General features: G+C 39.4%; 1 protein-coding gene across 2 annotated transcripts in view; it reads left to right on the top strand.

Moving 5' to 3' along the window:
- The window catches only part of DIAPH3 (diaphanous related formin 3), a 556,480-nt gene that overhangs the window by 67,980 nt on the left and 464,647 nt on the right, over positions 1 to 23,853 (top strand). For both annotated transcript variants that reach the window (XM_051850009.2, XM_051850008.2), the window contains one exon: positions 21,112 to 21,216. In XM_051850009.2, coding sequence (XP_051705969.2) covers positions 21,112 to 21,216 — 105 coding nt within the window. The remainder of the gene's footprint in view (positions 1 to 21,111; positions 21,217 to 23,853) is intronic.

Genomic DNA, 23,853 nt, shown 5'->3' on the forward strand with positions numbered 1-23,853 from the left:
CCCAAATGGCCACAATTACCAGAGCTGGTCCAATCCGGAGCCAGGAGGTTTGACTGGGTCTCCCATGTGGGTACAGGCCCCCAAGCATTTGGCCATCCTCTGCTGCTTTCCCAGGCACATTAGTAGGGAACTAGATCAGAAATGGAGCATCTAGGACTCCAACAGGTGCCCATCTAGGATGCTGGTGCAGCAGGTGGCAGCTTTACTTGCTCTGCCCCAGTGCTGGCCCCTGTAATCATAACTTAAAAAAATTTATTTGAAAAGGAGATAGTGATAGGTAGACAGAGATATGGGGTAGGAGGGTCTTTTCCATCGGTTGGTTCACACCCCCAAATGCCTGCAATAGCCAGGGCTGGATCCGGCCAAAGCCAGAAGCACAGAACTCCATCTGGGCCATCCATATGGCTGGCAGGGACCCAGGAACTGGATGTACATTAGCAGGAAGCTGGATATGGAGCTGGGGATTAGGGACTCAAACTAGGTACTGGGATGTGGGTGCCCCAAGCAGTGACTTAACCAAATACCCATGCTGGAATGGTACATCTATGGCCTACTTTTGATTATATTGTTAAAATGTCTTTTTTAATAATTGCAAATGCAATCTAATTAGCTCATTGACAAACATTTATGAAGACTACATTTTTATTTTATTTTTTAGATTTTAATTTATTTATTTGAGAACTAGAGCTACAGACAGAAGGAGAGATAGAGAATTCTTCCATCCATTGGTTCATCCCCAAATGACCACAATGGTCGGAGTTGAGCAGATCCAAAGCCAGGAGCCAGGGGCTTCTTCCAGGTCCCGCATACAGATTTAGGGGCCCAAGGCCTTGGGCTGTCTTCTACTGCTTTCCCAGGCCATAGCAGAGAGCTGGATCGGAAGTGGAGAAGCCGGGACTCAGACTGGCACTTATATGGGATGCTGGCACCTCAGGTGACAGCTTTACCTGCTATACCACAGTTCCAGCCCCTACATTTTATTGTTAAAAGCACAATGACATAGAAAATATTGAGTACAGTTTATACTATTGCTATTTTTAGCAGGAAAAGAAGACTGTCACTTAATAGGATGTACAAAGAATCCTTAAAAAGTAAGTAGAAATTGCCCATCATGTAAAACTTCATGGATCTCAAAATATTTTTGCACCAAAATTCTATCTTACAGTTCTACTTTTTCATGGGCTTTTTGAAGCACTCTTGTACAGGGAAGACAGGTATAAGCATTTTTGATGTGTTTATTATAATCACTTTTAATAACTGGATCAGATCACTTGTTAAACAGGCCTGCCTGTTGGCAGAGGATCTTTTGCAATGAAACTCCCACTTAGCAGAACTGAAATGAAATTTTTGCTTTCTCAGTGCTATCTATTTGCTAAGGAGTAAATTAATCACAACTAAGGTCCCTTTCAAAAACTAAGGAATTGGTTCCTGGACTCTTGTACCGATTGATTCCTTTAGTTCATCACAATATTCCATGTGCTGTTGGTTCTGAAGCTTAAAGGTCTTGAAGCTGAGAAGGGTCTTTGTCCTTTTTAAAATATAGTTAGTGATGTTTCTCAAGCTTTTCAGGCAGTCATGGTTTTGGCAAAATTTAAAGCTATTTCTATGTCTATGGTGAAAGGGCTTGCACCTATCTGAAACATTTCTATAAAATTCTCTTGACAAAGCAACATTAATTCATGAGCCATATTAACCCTTTAGCATTTGTACCCACCAGAGGTTTTGTATGGTGGAAAATTTGGATCTAGCTTCTTGGTTTTTTTTTTTTTTTTTTTTTAACTTTTATTTAATGAATATAAATTTCCAAAGTATGACTCATGGATTACAATGGCTTCCCCCCCACACCGTCCCTCCCACCCACAACCCTCCCCTCTCCCACTCCCTCTCCCCTTCCATTCACATCAAGATTCATTTTCAATTATCTTAATATACAGAAGATCAGCTTAGTATACATTAAGTAAGGATTTCAACAGTTTGCTCCCACACAGAAACATAAAGTGAAAAATAATAGATGATTTTTTAAATGATGATGAAATCAGATCAGACCTATTGTCATGTTTAATCCCAGTGAGAGTCAAGTTGGGAATTGATAATTTCTTTTTTTTTTTTTTTCAGAAGATCAGTTTAGTATGCATTAAGTAAAGATTTCAACAGTTTGCACCCTCATAGAAACACAAAGTGAAATATATTGTTTGAGTACTCGTTATAGCATTAAATCTCAATGTACAGCACATTAAGGACAGAGATCCTACATGAGGAGTAAGTGCACAGTGACTCCTGTTGTTGACTTTACCAATTGACACTCCTGTCTATGGCATCAGTAATCTCCCTATGCACCAGTCATGAGTTTCCAAGGCTATGGAAGCCCCCTGAGTTCTCCGACTCTTATCTTGTTTAGACAAGGTCACATTGAAAGTGGAGGTTCTCTCCTCCCTTCAGAGAAAGGTACCTCCTTCTTTGAAGACCTGTTCTTTCCACTGGGATATCACTCACAGGGATCTTTTTGCCAGAGTGTCTTGGCTTTCCATGCCTGAAATACTCTTATGGGCTTTTCAGCCAGATCCGAATGCCTTTAGGGCTGATTCTGAGGCCAGAGTGCTATTTAGGACATCTGCCATTCTATGAGTCTGCTGAGTATCTCACTTCCCATGTTGGATCACTCTCCCCTTTATTTATTCTATTGGTTAGTGTTAGCAGGTACTAGACTTGTTTATGTGCTCCCTTTGACTCTTAGTCCTTTCATTATGATCCATTGTGAACTGAAATTGATCACTTGGACTAGTGAGATGGCATTGGTACATGCCACCTTGATGGGATTGAATTGGAATCCCCTGGTATGTTTCTAACTCTACCATTTGGGGCAAGTCAGCCCAAGCATGCCCCAAATTATACATCTCTTCCCTCTCTTATTCCCACTCTTATGTTTAACAGGGATCACATTTCAGTTAATTTTCAACACTTAAGAATAACTGTGTGATAATTACAGAATTAAACCAGTCATATTAAGTAGAACAGACAAAAAAAACTACTAAGAGGGATAATGTATTAAGTTGTTCATTAACAGTCAGGGCTATGCTGATCAAGTCACCGTTTCTCATAGTGTCCATTTCACTTCAGGAGGTTTCCTTTTTGGTGTTCAGTCAGTTGTCACCGATCAGGGAGAACATATGGTATTTGTCCCTTTGGGACTGGCTTATTTCACTCAGCATGATGTGTTCCAGATTCCTCCATTTTGTTGCAAATGACTGGATTTCGTTGTTTCTTACTGCGGTATAGTATTCTAAAGAGTACATATCCCATAATTTCTTTATCCAGTCTACCATTGATGGGCATTTAGGTTGGTTCCAGGTCTTGGCTATTGTGAATTGAGCTGCAATAAACATTAGGGTGCAGACCGCTTTTTTGTTTGCCAATTTAAATTCCTTTGGGTAAATTCCAAGGAGTGGGATGGCTGGGTTGAACGGTAGGGTTATCTTCAGGTTTCTGAGGAATCTCCAGACTGACTTCCATAGTGGCTTGACCAGTTTGCATTCCCACCAACAGTGGGTTAGTGTCCCTTTTTCCCCACATCCTCTCCAGCATCTGTTGTTGGTAGATTTCTGTATGTGAGCCATTCTAATGGGAGTGAGGTGAAACCTCATTGTGGTTTTGATTTGCATTTCCCTGATTGCTAGTGACCTTGAACATTTTTTCATGTGCCTGTTGGCCATTTGGATTTCCTCTTTTGAAAAATGTCTATTGAGGTCCTTGGCCCATCTCTTAAGTGGGTTGTTGGTTTTGTTTTTAACACATCCCTCTTACACAGCTGTTTGCAAGGCACACTTCAAAAAAGTTGATTGTGTGTTTAATGTTTGCAGTTCTTTATGTCTTATTTCTTCAATAATGTTTATTCATTGCCCTTTAAAGAAGGGCACAACTTATTCTTGCAAACGTATGTAAGCAAACACTTATAGCCCAACACTTCTAGTAATTCCTCCCATTCCTGAGATATTTAAATACTTGTCACCAGCAACACCAACATGTCAGTGAAAAATAAGAATACTGATGGATCATTAAGTATAAGCTTGATGCTAGGGACTATCATGCTCATAAGACACTTCCAAGGTCATTCCATGAGGAAGAGACCATGTCAGGATAAATATCTGATTTATAGTCTAAAGTTGGACCTCTTTGCAGTGCTGAAGCTATAAAATAAATATTAATTCAATATTTCAGTTTAATTACATGTCTAGATTAAAAAGATTTTTTTTTAAACTTTTATTTAATGCATATAATTTTCCAAAGTACGACTTATGGATTACAATGGCTTCCCCCCCATACCGTCCCTCCCACCCACAACCCTCCCCTTTCCCACTCCCTCTCCCCTTCCATTCACATCATGATTCATTTTCGATTATCTTAATATACAGAAGATCAGCTTAGTATACATTAAGTATGGATTTCAACAGTTTGCTCCCACACAGAAACATAAAGTGAAAAATAATAGATGATTTTTTTAAATGATGATGAAATCAGAGCAGACCTATTGTCATGTTTAATCCCAGTGAGAGTCAAGTTGGGAATTGATAATTTCTTTTTTTTTTTTTTTCTTTTCTTTTTTTTTTTACAGAGGATCAGTTTAGTATGCATTAAGTAAGGATTTCAACAGTTTGCACCCCCATAGAAACACAAAGTGAAATATATTGTTTGAGTACTCGTTATAGCATTAAATCTCAATGTACAGCACATTAAGGATAGAGATCCTACATGAGGAGTAAGTGCACAGTGACTCCTGTTGTTGACTTTACCAATTGACACTCCTGTCTATGGCATCAGTAATCTCCCTATGCTCCAGTCATGAGTTTCCAAGGCTATGGAAGCCCCCTGAGTTCTCCGACTCTTATCTTGTTTAGACAAGGTCATAGTCAAAGTGGAGGTTCTCTCCTCCCTTCAGAGAAAGGTACCTCCTTCTTTGATGACCTGTTCTTTCCACTGGGATCTCACTCGCAGAGATCTTTTGCCAGAGTGTCTTGGCTTTCCATGCCTGAAATACTCTCATGGGCTTTTCAGCCAGATCTGAATGCCTTTAGGGCTGATTCTGAGGCCAGAGTGCTATTTAGGACATCTGCCATTCTATGAGTCTGCTGAGTATCTCACTTCCCATGTTGGATCACTCTCCCCTTTATTTATTCTATCGGTTAGTGTTAGCAGGTACTAGACTTGTTTATGTGCTCCCTTTGACTCCCAGTCCCTTCACCATGACCAACTGTGAACTGAAACTGATCACCTGGAACAGTGAGATGGCATTGGTACATGCCACCTCGATGGGATTGAATTGGAATCCCCTGGTATGCTTCCAACTCCACCACTTGGGGCAAGTCAGCCTGAGCATGTCCCAAATTATACATCTCTTCCCTCTCCCATTCCCACCACCATGTTCAACAGGGATCACATTTCAGTTAATTTTCAACACTTAAGAATAACTGTGCATCAATTACAGATCTAAACCAGTCATATTAAGTAGAACAGATAAAAAAAACTACTAAGAGGGATAATGTATTAAGTTGTTCATTAACAGTCAGGGCTATGCTGATCAAGCCACCATTTCCCATAGTGTCCACCTCACTCCAACAGGTTTCCCTCTTGGTGTTCAGTCAGTTGTCACCGATCAGGGAGAACATATGGTATTTGTCCCTTTGGGACTGGCTTATTTCACTCAGCATGATGTGTTCCAGATTCCTCCATTTTGTTGCAAATGACTGGATTTCGTTGTTTCTTACTGCGGTATAGTATTCTAAAGAGTACATATCCCATAATTTCTTTATCCAGTCTACCATTGATGGGCATTTAGGTTGGTTCCAGGTCTTAGCTATTGTGAATTGAGCTGCAATAAACATTAGGGTGCAGACCGCTTTTTTTGTTTGCCAATTTAAATTCCTTTGGGTAAATTCCAAGGAGTGGGATGGCTGGGTTGAACGGTAGGGTTATCTTCAGGTTTCTGAGGAATCTCCAGACTGACTTCCATAGTGGCTTGACCAGTTTGCATTCCCACCAACAGTGGGTTAGTGTCCCTTTTTCCCCACATCCTCGCCAGCATCTGTTGTTGGTAGATTTCTGCATGTGAGCCATTCTAACCGGGGTGAGGTGAAACCTCATTGTGGTTTTGATTTGCATTTCCCTGATTGCTAATGACCTTGAACATTTTTTCATGTGCCTGTTGGCCATTTGGATTTCCTCTTTTGAAAAATGTCTATTGAGGTCCTTGGCCCATCTCTTAAGTGGGTTGTTGGTTTTGTTTTTGTGGAGTTTCTTGATCTCTTTGTAGATTCTGGTTATTAACCCTTTATCTGTTGCATAGTTTGTAAATATTTTTTCCCATTCTGTCGGTTGTCTCTTCACTCTCCTGACTGTTTCTTTTGCAGCACAGAAACTTCTCAATTTGATGCAATCCCAATAGTTGATTTTGGCTTTGACTGCCTGTGCCTCCCGGGTCTTTTCCAGAAATTCTTTGCCTGTGCCAATATCTTGAAGGGTTTCTCCAATGTTCTCTAGTAACTTGATGGTGTCAGGTCGTAGATTTAGGTCTTTAATCCATGTTGAGTGGATTTTTGTGTAAGGTGTAAGGTAGGGGTCTTGCTTCATGCTTCTGCACATGGAAATCCAATTTTCCCAGCACCATTTATTGAATAGACTGTCCTTGCTCCAGGAATTAGTTTTAGATCCTTGATCAAATATAAGTTGGCTGTAGATGTTTGGGTTGGTTTCTGGTGTTTCAATTCTGTTCCATTGGTCTATCCATCTGTTTCTATACCAGTACCATGCTGTTTTAATTACAACTGCCCTGTAGTATGTCCTGAAATCTGGTATTGTGATGCCTCCGGCTTTGTTTTTGTTGTACAAGATTGCTTTAGCTATTCGAGGTCTCTTGTGCCTCCATATAAATTTCAGCACCATTTTTTTCCAGATCTGAGAAGAAGGTCTTCGGTATCTTGATTGGTATTGCATTGAATCTATAAATTGCTTTTGGGAGAATGGACATTTTGATGATATTGATTCTTCCAATCCATGAGCATGGAAGATTTTTCCATTTCTTGGTATCCTCTTCTATTTCTTTCTTTAAGGTTTTGTAATTTTCATCGTAGAGATCTTTAACGTCCTTGGATAAGTTTATTCCAAGGTATTTGATTGTTTTTGTAGCTATTGTGAATGGGATTGATCTTAGAAGTTCTTCCTCAGCCATGGCATTGTCTGTGTATACAAAGGCTGTTGATTTTTGTGCATTGATTTTATACCCTGCTACTTTTCCAAACTCTTCTATGAGTTCCAATAGTCTCTTAGTAGAGTTCTTTGGGTCCCCTAAATACAGAATCATGTCATCTGCAAAGAGGGATAGTTTGAGTTCTTCCTTCCCAATTTGTATCCCTTTAATTACTTTTTCTTGCCTAATAGCTCTGGCTAGAACTTCCAGAACTATATTGAATAGCAGTGGTGAGAGTGGGCATCCCTGTCTGGTCCCAGATCTCAGTGGAAATGCTTCCAACTTTTCCCCATTCAATAGGATGTTGGCTGTGGGTTTTTCATAGATTGCTTTGATTGTATTGAGGAATGTTCCTTCCAAACCCAGTTTGCTTAGAGTTTTCATCATGAACGGGTGTTGTATTTTATCAAATGCTTTCTCGGCATCTATTGAGAGAATCATATGGTTTTTCTTCTGCAGTCTGTTAATGTGGTGTATCACATTGATTGTCTTGCGCACATTAAACCATCCCTGCATACCAGGGATAAATCCCACTTGGTCTGGGTGGATGATCTTTCTGATGTGTTGTTGCATTCTATTGGCGAGAATTTTATTGAGGATTTTTGCATCTATGTTCATCAGGGATATTGGTCTGTAATTCTCTTTCAGTGCTGCATCTTTTCCCGGCTTAGGAATTAAGGTGATGCTGGCTTCATAGAAAGAATTTGGGAGGATTCCCTCTTCTTCAATTGTTCTGAATAGTTTGAGAAGAATTGGAGTTAGTTCTTCTTTAAACGTCTGGTAGAATTCAGCAGTGAATCCATCTGGTCCTGGGCTTTTCTTTGTTGGGAGGGCCTTTATTACTGTTTCAATTTCTGTCTCAGTTATGGGTCTGTTTAGGTTTTTGATGTCTTCCTGGTTCAATTTAGGCAGGTTGCATGTGTCCAGGAATCTATCCATTTCTGATAGGTTTCCCTGTTTGCTGGCATACAAGTCCTTGTAGTAATTTCTGATGATTCTTTTTATTTCTGTGGTGTCTGTTGTTACATTTCCTTTTTCATCTCTGATTTTATTGATTTGGGTCTTTTCTCTTCTTTTTTTAGTTAGTTGGGCCAATGGGGTGTCAATTTTGTTTATTTTTTCAAAAAACCAGCTCTTCGTTTGGCTGATTTTTTGTAATGTTTTTCTTGATTCAATCCTGTTGATTTCTTCTCTGATTTTAATGATTTCTCTTCTCCTACTAGATTTGGGTCTGATTTGCTGTAGGTTTTCTAGATCCTTGAGGTGAATTGAAAGCTCATCTATTTGGTGTCTTTCCAATTTCTTGATGTAGGCACCTATTGATATAAACTTTCCTCTTAACACTGCTTTTGCTGTGTCCCATAAGTTTTGGTATGTTGTGCTGTTATCCTCATTTACTTCCAGAAAGTTTTTGATTTCTCTTTTGATTTCTTCTATGACCCATTGTTCATTCAGGAGCATGTTGTTCAATCTCCATGTGTTTGCGTATGCTCTAGGGATTCCTGAGTTACTAATTTCCAACTTCATTCCTTTATGGTCTGAGAAGCTGCATGGTATGATTCTAATTCTTTTGAATTTGCTCAGACTTGCTTTATGGCCTAGTATGTGGTCAATCCTAGAGAAGCTTCCATGTACTGCTGAGAAGAATGTAAAATCTTTAGCTGTAGGATTGAAAGTTCTGTATATATCTGTTAGATCCATTTGGGCTATAGTGTCGTTTAAATCTACTGTATCCTTGTTGATCTTCTGACCGGATGATCTGTCTATTTCTGTGAGTGGAGTATTGAAGTCCCCCAGTACTACTGTATTGGGGTCTAAGTCTCCCTTTAAGTCCGTTAATAAATCTTTTAGATAAACTGGTGCCCTGTAGTTAGGTGCATATACATTGATAATTGTTATATCTTCCTGTTGAATTGATCCCTTAATCATGATATAGTGTCCCTCTTTGTCTCTCTTAACAGTTTTTGTGGTAAAGTTTATGTTGTCCGATATTAAGATGGCTACGCCCGCTCTTTTTTCATTTCTGTTGGCATGGTATATCTTTTTCCAGCCTTTCACTTTCAGTCTGTATGGATCTTTGTTGGAAAGATGTGTTTCTTGTAAGCAGCATATAGATGGGTTTTGTTCCTTAACCCAATCAGCCAATTGGTGTCTTTTAACTGGACAGTTCAGGCCATTCACGTTCAAAGTGACTAATGATAAGTGGTAACTTTGCCCTGCCTTGGTTTTTGAAATTGTGTGATTTTTTTTTCTTTTTAAAGAAATATTACTTACCATTATCCAAGGTGTTAATATTTACATGAAGTGAAGCCTCCTTTTGAAGAATAGCTCTTTTTCCTTGTTAAGATAGTCCTTTGAAAGCTTGTGCTGATTTGATTATTTAATGAATGCGAAGTATAGTGTTAACACTTCAACATTTATACTTATTTTACTTAGGAAGTTGATTTACTTGTTCTTTGGGTAATAGTCTAGTCTAGGAATTTTTAGTTATACATCTTAAGGGCATTTTCCCTACTGTTTATGTTTTGGTGAAAGCTGAGTCTTTAGTTGAATGCCTATTTTGCTTTCTCTATGGATTTTAGATATGTGATAATTACTGTAATACAGTTTTGATTTCTGAAGTTCATTTCAGTGGTTACCCTTGAACTCCTCATAGATAGGTGTAGCTGTTTTTTGAGTGGGGTGAACATGATAGGTATAAGCTGCCTTGTTTACCACAGATGTTGCCTTTTCCAAGTGGTGCTATCAGCTTGCTTTTTTCCTTGGCCATAAATAAAATCCCAGGAAGATCCCAGAGATTGCCCTGTTGTTTTCAGACAAAGATTCTGTCTTCATATAAACTACTTTTTAAGAAGATTTATTTGAAAGTTGGAGAGGGCGAGAGAGAGAGAAAGATCTACCATTTACTGGTTCACTCCCCAGATAGTTAACAATGCCCGGGGGTGGGCCAGTCTAAAACCAGAAGCCTGGAATCCTTCATTGGTGCTGTCATTTGAATGGCAGGAGCCTGAGTATTTGGGCCATCTCCCACTGCTTTCCCCGGCTATTTGCGTGGAGTTGGGTTGGAAGTTGAGCAGCCAGGACTTGAATTGGTGCTTGTAAGGGATGTCCATATCACAGGTGCCAGCTTATACTGCAGCACTAAATTAATTTTCATGCAAAGAAAACTCCTTTTTCTACTTTGAAGCTTTCTCCATTTGGAGTCTCCAGTAGAGGCTGCTTTTGGTAGTGAAGTTGACTTCTGTTCTCCCTCCTTTTCTGTTTCTGCTCTGTAGACTGAGTCTGTCTGCTCCAGGATTAGAGGGTTGGTAAGAGGAAGAAGGTGTATTTTTCACCTGTTATTGGGGCCCTAGGGTTTTATATTTGTTGCTGTAACAAATTATCATGGATTTAGGGGCTTAGCACTAATGAATCTATAGTTTGTGAGTTTGGAAATCCAGTTTGTCTCAATTGGTTCATCTGTATTTAGTGTGAGGTGGCTGGACTTTCATTGAAGGCTTTGTCCAGATTGATTCAGGTTGCTGACAGAATTCCGTTCTGTGCAGTAGTGGGAATAAAGTCCCTGTTTGCTAGCTATCAGCCAAGGGGTTGCTCTTAGCTTCCAGAGGGCACTTTCTTGTCCTTTTTGTTTGCCCCTGTGTTCTAGATGTGTTGAGGTCATGCTTAGAACTTCTTCTCTGTTGTATCATTCTTCTTCCATCCAGAGCAAGTTCTGCCTTTTTTAAGGGCTCATGTGATTAGAGTGGGTTCACTCAGGTAATCCAAGATAATCTTGCGATTTTAAGGCCCAGTACCTTAATGCATCAGCAAAGTACCTTCTACTCTGCAGTATAACATATTCACAGGATCTAGAGATGAGTGCTGTGGCATCTGCTGTGGGCATTTTGCCTACCATATCTTCCCTTCTCCCCAGTCACACCTGTCTTTCTGTGTTGGGGATGTCTCCTTTGGTCCTGTGTCTCTGTCTTTTGATTTCATTCTTCTGCAAGGGTCATCTTTCAGATACATTACCTCTGACCCAGATCTTATCTTCCCTCAGATTCAAACCCTGCCCATGAGAAGATCATGTATCCTTTACCTGGTCCCCTCCAAAAGCTGTCTTCTACAAATAGTAATTTGCTCTGGCTGTTTTCTCTCCGTAGCTTTTGATTTGGGCTCTTGCTGTAGATGTTTATCCCTTGAACTGCAAGCAGCTCTCTAATGATCAGACGCCAATTTCCATGGGTGACACTGCTGATCTTTCCCTTTGTTAGTATTTTTCTTTTTGCTTTTGGGGACTGTGATACTTCATTTTTTCACCTGAGGTTTCTCCTCTCTGGCTAGTTCTTTCCGTTTTGTTTTCCATGTCTCCTTTATTTCTTGTCCGTGGTCTCTCTACTCCTGTCTTGTCTTTACATGCTTTGGTTTTTCTGTGCATATTTCTTGGGGCATTGGAGCCTTTTTGTGTTGTAGAATATCTGATATTACGCTGTGTCATCTATAGAAGAGCTGCCTCAACTTAACTCTTTAAAAAAAAAAAAAAAAGAAAGCTACACCATTAACACATCAAAAACTGAACTCATTGTTTAAAAAGCTAAAATTCCTTCTCCATCCTCAATTCCCTGTATTGGAAGTCCACCCAACAATCTGGGAGCCATACTTGGTCTCATTAAGGAAACTTTGTCATACTGAGTTACTTTTCTGTCCTTATTTGCTATAGATTTCATTTATCGTATGCTTAAGTCCAAGTTTTTAATACCTTTTATCTGGGCTACGACAATGAACTCCTGTTTATACTGCCAAGCCAATCCTAGAGAACTGTAATTCATGCTTTCAGTCTTAGTCCAAACATTGCTCTTCTTGAATATCTTCCATGATCTCCCAAATTTAGGAATTTCTTAAACCTGCCTGTCACGGATGTTTGAATGAGTCTCTCTTGGGACTTTTTAAATTTTTTGAATATCTTCCTTTAAGATTAAATCAAGGCTATATTATCCAATTAACTTATTGTCCCAAACACAAGCCCATTGAATTAAGTTCAGCTTTCTAACTTATAAGATTGGTAAAATACTGTATTTCTCTTTACTTTAGACCCTAAGTGTAGACGGAGATTAGCCGTAATTGCCAGTCTGCCCAGTAATACAAAACATTAAAATAATGAATGTGAGGGATTTCATGCATTCATATCTTTTCTCATTTTCTCACTTTCACTGTCTGTTGAGAATTAGAGCTACACAAGAAAGGTCACCTATCAGCATGCCATCATTAATGGGCATGTAAATGAATGCCAATGATGCCAAAATCATTCTGATGAAAATTAAATTCTGGACTCCTGGCCCAGACTTGTAAATGTTGGGGACAAAAATGGTTTAAAATTGCGCAGAGTACTTAAGTATGAATAACAATGCTCTAATCTTTTCCTGGGAAGGTGTTTTTCAGGTTTTTTCATAATGTAGCAGAAAGTATTTTTATAAAATGCCATCTCTTTAAGGTTCTGTTTGAAGCTTCTGCAGGCATTAAGAGCCTAGATGACCCACTATCCAATACATACTCTGGCTTTTTAATGTGGGGAAATGGTGTACATAATGCTACAGGCATTCACATTTGATTTTTGAAACAGTTTTCAGCATATAATATAAGATGTAATCTGTGACTATTGTGTGGAGTGTGTAAGGGATATCTGCAGGGTCACCAGGAGTCTGAATGAAAGGAAAAGCAGCAAAGATCCTTTTGTGTTTATTCTCTGTTTATTGATTGTTACAGATTCCTACCAGCAGTTATTTCAAGTACTTAGTATTCTTTACAATTCTACTCTTGTATATCATGAGCATTTCTTCTTATAAAGCAAAAACGTGTATTTAGGCTGGCCAGGTACAATGACGGAGGTTTTGTGGGAATGCCTTGTCCGATCTGTTGTCACCCATTTCCCTTTTCCTTGGGTAGAAATTGGAAAAATTCAGGGAAAGGTAGTTTTAAAGCAATTCAAAAAAGAGGAAGAGGATGAAAAGAGTGTAACATGTAGTATAAGGCAACAGTCAACTTGATTCATGGGTTGTGTTTGTCAGGGGGATGTCAATGCTTAGTTGTTTCTAGAGTCAGATAAATGATTAGGAGCAATGTAGGGATTAAGTGTCAGTGAGACCTTTTGACATTGAGAGATGGGAGATGAATTAAAAAATGGAAAAGACAGAATTAAAATTTTAGAACCGTAAATAATGTTGTGCTTTTAGGATGTTGAACTCTGAGGTTCCAGGATAGAATTAGGGGTTCATTATGGACCTCTTAGGAAACTTAACCAGTTTGTGTTCATGCTAATGTAATGTTAGCCAAACATATTACTTCCATGAAGAATTATGTTGGCTTTATCCCCTGAAAGAAAACCCATTACACTATTGAAATCAGATTATTTCTATTGACTTAATAGGAGTCAATATTTTTTTTATTGCTGGGCTTCCAATTTTTATCTTCAAATATTATGCTTATTGATCTATTTGTGTTTTGATTCATTATAATATTGTCTTTCTGGTATGTATTTTGTGACTAGTCATGCCTCTGCCTGCTGGTAATTTTTCTTTTCTGGCTTAGTTAATTTGTGCCTGACCATCTTCAACAACTTGCTGATTGTATTTATCCACCTAGTTCTCCAAATATTCAATCATATTAAATTTAATCTGACTCTCCATGGTGTTAACTATCCTACTCAACTTGATGTATGTAAATTTAATGAGCATGCTGTCTTGTAAAAATCCACATCCATGAGTGAAAATATTGAGTTATAATTCAGTTGAAAAAATGCCCATTCTCTGATTACTTGATTTGCTACTCAGTGTTCTAACCAGATGCGTGTATGTGCATAGGCATTAGTATTACACCTTTTTCACCTTTCAGTTTATTTTTATTTCATTTTACTTTCTAAAAGATAAAAATAAAAAATTAGAGAGATCGATCTTCCATCCTCTGGTTTACTCCCCAGATGGCTGCAATGGCCAGTGCTGAGCTGATCTGAAGCCAGGAGCTTCTTCTGGGTCTCCCACATGGGTGCAGGGGCCTAGGAATTTGGGCCATCTTCTACTGCTTTCCCAGGCCATAGCAGAGAGCTGGATCAGAAGTGGAACAGCTGGAACTTGAACTGATGCCCATATGGGATGCCGGCACTGCAGGCAGCAGCTTTACCCACTATGCCACAGCACCAGCCCCACCTTTCATTTTTGCCAAAGAAGATGTAGAAAATAGTCATTTTGTATCAATACCTTTTCTGTCTAGAATGGAGTCAAGTGCCTAATAACGGTAGCAAACTAGTAATTTCCTGGTTTCTGGGAACTTTTGACCACAATCCAACCTTTACAAAGAAGCCTGTGGAATGGAATGTCTCAATACTGGATTGACGTGGGTCCAAGCTACTGAGCCACCAGATGCCCTTGTACAAGTTATGCCTTGGTTCCTCTGGGTGGATACAGTGTAACACAAAGTCGGCTTGTTGAATAAAGTTTGGTCAAGATTGGAGCCCCATTCACCTCTTGACCAGGTGCCACTGGGCAGGGCTCAGTCACACCCTGACTTTGTTCCAGATCGCTGAAGTTTGTCAGTCTGTTAGTTTTACCTGAAAAATTGATGGACTTAGCTTGGCCAAAATTCTACCTCTGGACCCGGAATTTCTTCCTGTCTCTGTTGTCTGAGGATTAAGAATCTTAGGGGAGCAGCGGTTCTTCATGGTTCTGGGCTGGGGTTGTGTTAGCGCCAGCTCCCAGAAAATTACCTGCATTTCATATTAATACCAAAATAAGGTTTGCGAATGCTATTTGGGAACTTTTGTTGTACCTTAATTATTTAACAAGTATTTTAAAATTGACCATTATTGTCTAGACTTGGTGAAAGAGCCAGCGAGAATGGCAGATTTTTTTTTTTGAAGATTTATTTATTTGAAAGGCGTAGTTACAGAGACAGAGGCAGAGAGAGATCTTCCATCTGCTGGTTTACTCCTCAAAAGGCTGGAAAGGGCAGAGCTGGGCCGATCCGGAGCCAGGAGCTTCTTCCGGGTCTTCCAGTCTGGTGCAGGGGTCCAAGACTTGGGCCACCTGCTGCTGCTTTCCCAGGCCATAGCAGAGAGCTAGGTTGGAAGTGGAGCAGCCGGTTCTCAAATTCTGCCCATATGGGACACTGGCACAGCAGGCGGTGGCTTTACCTGCTGTGCCATAGCATGCAGATCTCAAGATTTTGTTCTAGGTGTTCTCTGTGAAGGGAGAAAAAGAAGAAGCTCATAAAGAAGAGCCAGGCTCTTGTTTATTTTTGACATTTTTCTTTGGAGTAATTTTTCTGACTTTATTATACCATTTAAATTTGGTTTTTGTAACTCTGGTCTTTTCTGATGGCAGAGCTCTGTTCCCGTATATTGTAGTTTAAATCTTTTTAGAATTCTTTTTTTTTCAGTGAGAGAGAGACAGAGAGGTCTTCTTTCCGTTGGTTCACTGCCGTAATGACTGCCACGGCTGGCACTGCGCCGATCTGAAGCCAGGAGCCACTTACTTGCTCTTGCTCTCCCATGCAGGTGCAGGGATCCAAACATTTGGGCTATTCTCCGCTGCCCTCCTGGGCTACAGCAGAGAGCTGGACCGGAAGAGGAGCAACCGGGACAGAATCCGGTGCCCCAACCGGCACTAGAACCCGGGGTACTGGTGCCACAGGCGGAGGATTAGCCTAGTGAGCCGCGGCACCAGCCCAGAATTCTCTATTTTTAATATCTATACCCAGTTCCAGTCATATTAACACCATAATATAGAACAATAACTCAATTTAAGTGTAGAGTCTAATATGACAGTAATTAGGGCCCCGTATTGTGGTGTAGTAGGCTAAGCCTCCCTCCGCCTGCGGCGCTGGCATCCCACAGGAGTGTTGATTCATGTCCTGGCTGCTCCTCTTCCTATCTAGCTCTTTGCTGGTGGCCTAAGAAAGCAATGGAAGATAGCACAAATGCTTGAACCCCTGCACCCACATGTGAGACCTGGAGGAAGCTCTTGGCTCCTGGCTTTGGATCTCCCCAGCTTTGGCCGTGCGGCCAGTTGGGGAATGACTCAGAGGATGGAAGACCTCTCTCCCTGTCTGTCTGTAACTCTACCTCTCAAATAAAATATATATTTTTAAAAGACTATAATTAACCAAAGTTATTTTTTGATGTTGCAGTTCCCAATTTACCAACACAAAATCATCTAAATACACACACAAACACATGCACACAAAGGTAGTACTATGTGTAGTAAATGAGGGAGTGCTGTAACAGATGACATAATTTATTGTGTTGCCTAATGTGTTAATAGAACTTTTTTTTTTTTTTTTTTTTTTTTTTTTACAGGCAGAGTGGATAGTGAGAGAGAGAGACAGAGAGAAAGGTCTTCCTTTGCCGTTGGTTCACCCTCCAATGGCCGCCACAGCTGGCACGCTGCGGCCGGCGCACCGCGCTGATCCGAAGGCAGGAGCCAGGTGCTTCTCCTGGTCTCCCATGGGGTGCAGGGCCCAAGCACTTGGGCCATCCTCCACTGTACTCCTGGGCCACAGCAGAGAGCTGGCCTGAAAGAGGGGCAACCAGGAAAGACTCCGGCGCCCTGACCGGGACTAGAACCCGGTGTGCTGGCGCTGCTAGGTGGAGGATTAGCCTAGTGAGCCATGGCGCTGGCCCAAATAGAACTTTAACATTGGCAATATGTTCTTCAGACACTAAAATTTGATTTTGTTACTTTTTTTTTTTTTTTTTTAAATACTTACTTGAAACTAGGTAACAGATATCTTTCATCTACTGGTTTACTCCTCAAATGACCACAACAGCAACATGTGGACCAGGCAAAAGTCAGGATCAGGAACTCCAACCTGGTCTCTCACATGGATGCTAGGGGCTCAAGTACGTGGACCGTCATCTGCTGTCTTCCAAGGCACATTAGTAGGGAGCTGGATCAGAAGCAGATTAGCCAGGACTTGAACTGGGGCTCTGATACAGGATGCTGGTGTTGCAAACGGTGGGTTAGTCCACTGTGCAACAGCACTGACCTGTGAATGAGATATATATCCAGCTAAATAGAAACTAATAAGAATTTCTTGTATAAAAAGTGTAGATATTTGTTTCTTATGTCCACTGAAATAGACATTCATATTGCCCATGAAATATTATATAATTGTCTTACTGATGAAACATTCAATAAGGAATAAAAGTAACAATGTTTAATTAAAAAAATAAGCATTGACATATTACAATAAAATATTACATAAAGGCTGTTAGAAAAATCACTGCCTAAGTTTGAATGGAAGAATAATCCCTTGATTATTCTTACTACTTGTTTAGGCCATCTCTGGCTTTCTGTATTTATTCAGTTCTGTTAATAAGTGTTAATTTAATATCAAACAAGTTCTTTTCAAATGGTTTATTAAGTATTGTTGGTATCCCTTCACCAGGCCAGGTACACCTGAGCACCAGGTGAGAAGGTTTGGTCCCTGCCTTTCAAATAAATCTTTAAAAAAAAAAAAAAAAGTTTTTGTCCCTGGTATCTTATTCTCAAGAGTAAACCAGAGCAAATCTTCTCCAAAATGTATCTGTAGCTGCCCCTGTGTCAGCATCCAAGGAACCTGGCCTAAAATGCTGGAGTGACAAAATGATAATTTTAACAAATGTAAGCTAAGAAGCTTGATAACTTGGTTACAATATGTCCTCCTTAATCTTCCTCAACTCCAGTTTCTTAGATAGCCTTGAGAAGATGCTTACTCTCTCTGGAGTTGTAACATAAAATCAGGATGTGCAATCTCTAGGACATAACAATACATATCCCAAGGTCTTTGTGACACATAGATGTTAAGTGCCACCTTCTCATGTTTTTTTTTCCTTTAACCTTGTTTCCCTACAGTTAAAACAAAATCAGTCTGTTCCAAAAATCTTGCATCCTTCATACTTTCCTTTTTTTTCTTTCCATTGTTCCCTTATTTCTTTTCCCCCTTTGTACATGCTAGAACTTTATTTACTCTGTCCAATGCCATTTCCTCAGGGACACATGGCAGTTGACGCCCTATGGATGACTTCATGTGCCTAGCAGGCGCCCTATAAAAGGTTGTGATATTGTGGACTCGATTCCAACCTTGGTTTATGGTAACATTTCTTTATTTCCTTTTGGTTTTCACACAAGGACTGTCATCACACTTTATTGAGGAAGGTGAGTGGTATGTTTAGATGATAGAGGTGACATTAACCAGAGAAAAGCAGTTGGGAGGATTCCAGGTCTTTCCCTTAATTCTAAATATACTATTGTACCAGTTAGGATTCTCCTGGAAGGCAAAACCAACAGCATGTAACAGACAAATGGATGATGGGATTTTTTAGGGAATTGGATCACTAGATTATATAGACTAAGTTCCATAATTGGTTGTCTGTAAGCTGGAGAACAGGCAAGCCAGTAGGGTGGTCCATTTCTAGTCTGCAGACCTGAGAACAGGGGGAGCCAATGGTGCAAGTCAACTCCAACGCCAAAGGTGTCAGATCCTGTGGTAGGGTGGATTGTGCTAATACAAGTGCTTGAGTCTGAAAGCAGGAGAACCTGAAATTCTGATGTCCAAGGGCAGGAGAAGGATGTCTGACCTCAGAATATATTCCCTCTCTGCAGGAATTGCATACAGGTCTCCCACTTGAGTGGCAGGAGCACAAGTACTTGAGTCATCATTGCTGTTTCTGGGGCACATTAGCTGGAAGCTGGATTGGAAGTCTGGAGCAGCTGGGACTTTAACCAGGCACTCCAATATGAGATTCATATGTTCAAGCTGAGTCTTAACTCACTGCACCACAACACCTACCCCTAATCAACCTTTCTTTATCCATCTCACTCTTCTGGCTTCTGGTAGCTGTTGGTTCTGCTGCTTAAGCTTTCTCATATAGATGAAAACATGGGATGTTTGTTTTTCTGTGCCTGGCTTATTTCCAGTAAAAATCTTTGTAGAAAATACCTGTATAAATTACTTACATTCATAATTTTAAAAATCAGCACAATGCCTATTTTACTATATAATAAATTTATGTGTGTTTCAGTAGCAACAATTGACTGTGACTACTCAGCAAGGTATAATAAGTCACATTAAATCTCTGCTTCAAACCACTGTGAATACAAGAGGTGTGGTATAAATTGATACCGGTGTATTATTTTGGGAATTTAAAAACCATACCTAGTATTGCCATGGGACACATAAATCTCAGAAATGGAGCACAAATATTGGTAAAGCTTAGAAAAAGCTCGGTGTCACTGTAATCTAGAGAATAGTTGAAGTCTTGGGAAATTCAGTGTATATTAAGCCATGTCATGCAAAGTATTTAATATGTAGCAACTTACATATGGGGGTCCTCAACATTTTTGGAAAAATGACACTAAAAGGTAAGCTTATAAAATGAAATTATGTATGTAAAAATAATCTTTGTATGTAGTTCTTTTGTAATACACAATTTACATGAGCTTTTCGAAGATACTCCCCCATTTTAATTCCATGTTACTAAAGGTTTATATCCATAGTTTCCTTATGGGTAAAATTATAGGGTATGGTTTTAAATAATGATTCTTTCATAAAAACACATGGATCTCTTGTATGGCACAGGACTTTTTTATCGTGCAATACTAAATGTAGATTTCCCAGCATGCTTTACTCCTGTATCTTGCTGGTAGCATCACCTCAGTCATGGTGACAAATGGCCTCCGTAAATTTCCAGAAAGACTTCCTAGTTGGTGTCAAGGCTTATTGACTACCACTCTTTTTGAGGAAAAAGATGAAACAAAAGCAATGGTTCACATACTAGCAACAGTGACATTAGTAATTACTTTAATTGGTATATCAAGTGGAACAGCTTCTAAGATGAAAGGAATTTAGACTTCTAAGTGCTTGAAGGGTTTGGTAGCCCAAACCTTGAGTCAGCTAAGAACATAAACTGTGGTATCTGATAGATGTAACACCCTGTAACACTTGGAAGAAACTTATCTTGCTGGGCTGCATTGGTGATCCAAAGTCCTGATTTTAGTAGGTCTCTTCTGAGTAGATATGGTATTTGTACCCAAATTGGGTGTCATAGTCTCTATCACAAATGACCCAGTGCTAGGATCAGGAGGAAATGCATTTGAGCTGCCCCTATTTGCCATTTCTGTCTTGGCTTTGACTCCCTCTTCCTTTGTTAGAAAAGCCTCTGAAGCACTATAGTTGATAGCAGTTCCTATATAGATGTTGCATATACCTGGCTTGTCCTCTTAGTCAAAATTAGGCCTTTATCAAGATCTGGGATGTCTAAACTTTGATTTTGGTTGACCCTGTGGAGAAGTGTTAGGTTTTAGGTAGTACCTGGTTGTTCTGAGTGTAACTTCTATGTGATTTAAGATATTCAGTTCTTTAACTAGTCAATATTTTTGTTAGGGTTGAGGGAGGAGACAAGACTACAGAGTGCTTTGCCTTTTGATAGTATCGGTGTAGGCAGTTGGTTTATTTTTTATGGTACCTGGGACAGCTTTTTTAAAGTGGTACAACAGTAGGTTCAGGTGCAGCAGTTGTTAAAATAAAATAAATACATTGTGAATCATAATGACCTTTCGAAAGGCAGAAATCTGAAGCTGTCTAATTATCCATAGTGATGTGAACAAAATTTTACTAGCCTGTTGAATTCTAAGTTTTTCTAGTGAGTGTTTTTTACCTGTTATAATGATCTAGAATGCTTTCTTCTGTCTCCACAGCACTTTTCTCTCTCCTTTCTCCAGGCAGAATGGCACGTAAATCTTTCCAAAACAATTAATGCTGCTTTAGTCACAAATTATTGATTTCTCCCCCCTCCATTCATAGTGTATGTAGAATTGCTGCTCTACTTAGATTCTAAAACAAGGCATTTTAATTGTGTTTTCCAGGAAGATATGAATTTAAATGAAGATAAAAAGGCACCATTGCGGGAAAAGGACTACAGTATCAAAAAGGAAATGGTGATGCAGTACATTAATACTGCTTCCAAGACAGTAAGTAAAACTGTCAAGTTGAAAAATACTACCAAAACATGTTGCGGTATGGAAAACAATGCATTTGTCTAGGGAACTGATTAAGTTTGTAGGCAACCATAATAAGAGGCCTTTGAATATATAATTAAAGGCACAAGTGCAATAATCAATTTGTTTAAAAATATTTTCCATCTTACAACTTTTGAAGTGCTTTTGTTTTTTATCCAGTCACATGGCTTAGAAACACCATGGTTGCTCTACTCCAAGACACCTTTTTTGTTGTGAATTAAGATGGTTATTGATTTCTGATGTCACTTATAAAAACAGATGATATTTGTATTGTCGAAAAGTGAGGCTGATTTTACCCTAGCCATCTAAATCAGGATACATAATAGTGGCTTAGAGGCAGATTTTAATGAGTTTCCCTATGGATAAAATTATCTTGTAGCAAATTATTAATATAGATCTTGAAAGGAGCATTAAGGATCCACATGGCTGCCAATTTTCCAGGAAAATGTGAAATATGTGGGTAGAAGTGATGACTAAACGTCTAGGAAACCATGACTGGCAAACAGAATCAATTGTGTTTATTTCATGAAACAGCAAATGAGTTTGACTAGTCCTATACAAATTGAGGATAAATGGACTGATTAAAAATATAAAATGGAAGCCAATGGAGAAGCAATCTACAGAAGGACAGTAGAAAAATTATTTTGGCTGAATTTGGAATAGAATTAGGACAATAGTTTAGCATACTAATTTTTGTTGGGTACTTTAACTGTGACCAGGTAACAAAAAGATAAGTTATTTATAGTTTAACTTTGTTTCTCTACTGGGCCATGTCTCATGTTTTGGCAGCCTAATCTTCAGTTTAGAAACTATGAATTCTGTGCTTCTCCCAGCTCTTGGATGGGTGGGCTGTGTGTCTTGCATTGTGATGCTGATACCAATTGCTTTTGTCCCTTAATTATATTTCACAAATCAGCATTAGGACTTTAGCATTCAGAGCTCTGGGGTTTTGAATCTGCTTATTTATCCTCTGTTTGGCCATGAGCATCTTATTTTACCCCTTTTATTCTTGCTTTTCCTCATCCATAAAATGGGAACTCCTACATCTTAGGCTTGTCAGAAGTAAGATGTTTCTCCATCATTAGAACATAAGATTTTTGTAATTGATGGCTGCCTGGGTGGTAGTTGTGGTTGTTTCTTTTGTGATTTGTTCTTGCTAATGAAATGATTAGACTATAATTAAAAATGTAAGGGAAAGCACATCAGTAAAGTTGTAAGTCAACCATTAGTCCACATTTGAACATTTTTATTAAGTGTGTGTGAACTGAAATAGATCTAATACAAAGTTTTTTTTTTTCTTCCAGAACATGTTTATAAAGTGCATGTTGGACAATATTTTAAGCACTGGAAATGTAGCACTGAGATAGTCTACCACTGTGTCCTATAGAGCAACATGGACACAGAAATGTATGTAATATGTGAAATGTTATTAAAACAATGCCAGGTGAGCAGAGATGGTGTAACTTATATATGATCAGAGAAACCAACCCTATTAGAGATTTTTAAATCTAATAAGCTGGAATTCATTTAATTTATTTACAAGGGACACATCAATTGGAATGGGTTAAAAAACTTGCATAATAATGCATTTTAATTCTTAAATTTGAGATAAATAGACTTAACAGAACAAACCTTTCTTGAACTTTGTAATAGATCTATTTCAGTTCACATTCAGTGATTTTAAACCTTAATCCTCTAATTATTTTGGACTAAGGTTGGAATTTATTTACCAGAATTAGGTAATTAAATGATCGGGATTGAAATAGATTAGTTATCCAAAGTGTGATTACGGCATTGACTGATTTAATTAGTGTGTGGAGGATCATGGCTTTTCCTAGGAGGCCTCTGGATAATTTGGCACGTGGATAACATTATAGCAAGTTCATGCTGACCAATCATTTATCCCTGCTCTGGAAGTAGAAATGCATTTTATTAACTGTAGGGTGTAGACTTTGTCATACAACTTTATTTACATTAATGACTAATGAAAAAGTTATTCTGAGGAAAACAATAAAAATTCATGGATAGCTTGTTCTATGGGAGGATGGGGAGTTTGTGTCATATATGCTGTTGGGATTTCAGCCTTAGAATTTACTTTGAGATTCTTTTTGTGGTAAGCAATAATTTTGTTTTTTGGGAAGTAGTACTGATGCTATAACTGATGACTTAAACATGCTTTAGGAATATTAACCCTCAAAGTTAGTCTTGAAATATGTCTAGGTCTTCAAAAAATTAGTGGACAATATGCACTATTTTTTTTTTTTTTTTTGACAGGCAGAGTGGACAGTGAGTGAGAGAAACAGAGAGAAAGGTCTTCTTTTGCCGTTGGTTCACCCTCCAATGGCCGCCGTGGCCGGCACGCTGCGGCCGGCACATCGCGCTGATCCGAAGCCAGCAGCCAGGTGCTTCTCCTGGTCTCCCATGGGGTACAGGGCCCAAGTACTTGGGCCATCCTCCACTGCACTCCCGGGCCACAGCAGAGAGCTGGCCTGGAAGAGGGGCAACCGGGACAGAATCCGGCGCCCCGACCGGGACTAGAACCCGGTGTGCCGGTGCCGCAGGCAGAGGATTAGCCTATTGAGCCGCGGC

This window comes from Oryctolagus cuniculus, chromosome 9, assembly GCF_964237555.1.
Source record: "Oryctolagus cuniculus chromosome 9, mOryCun1.1, whole genome shotgun sequence".
Taxonomy (NCBI): Eukaryota; Metazoa; Chordata; class Mammalia; order Lagomorpha; family Leporidae; genus Oryctolagus; species Oryctolagus cuniculus.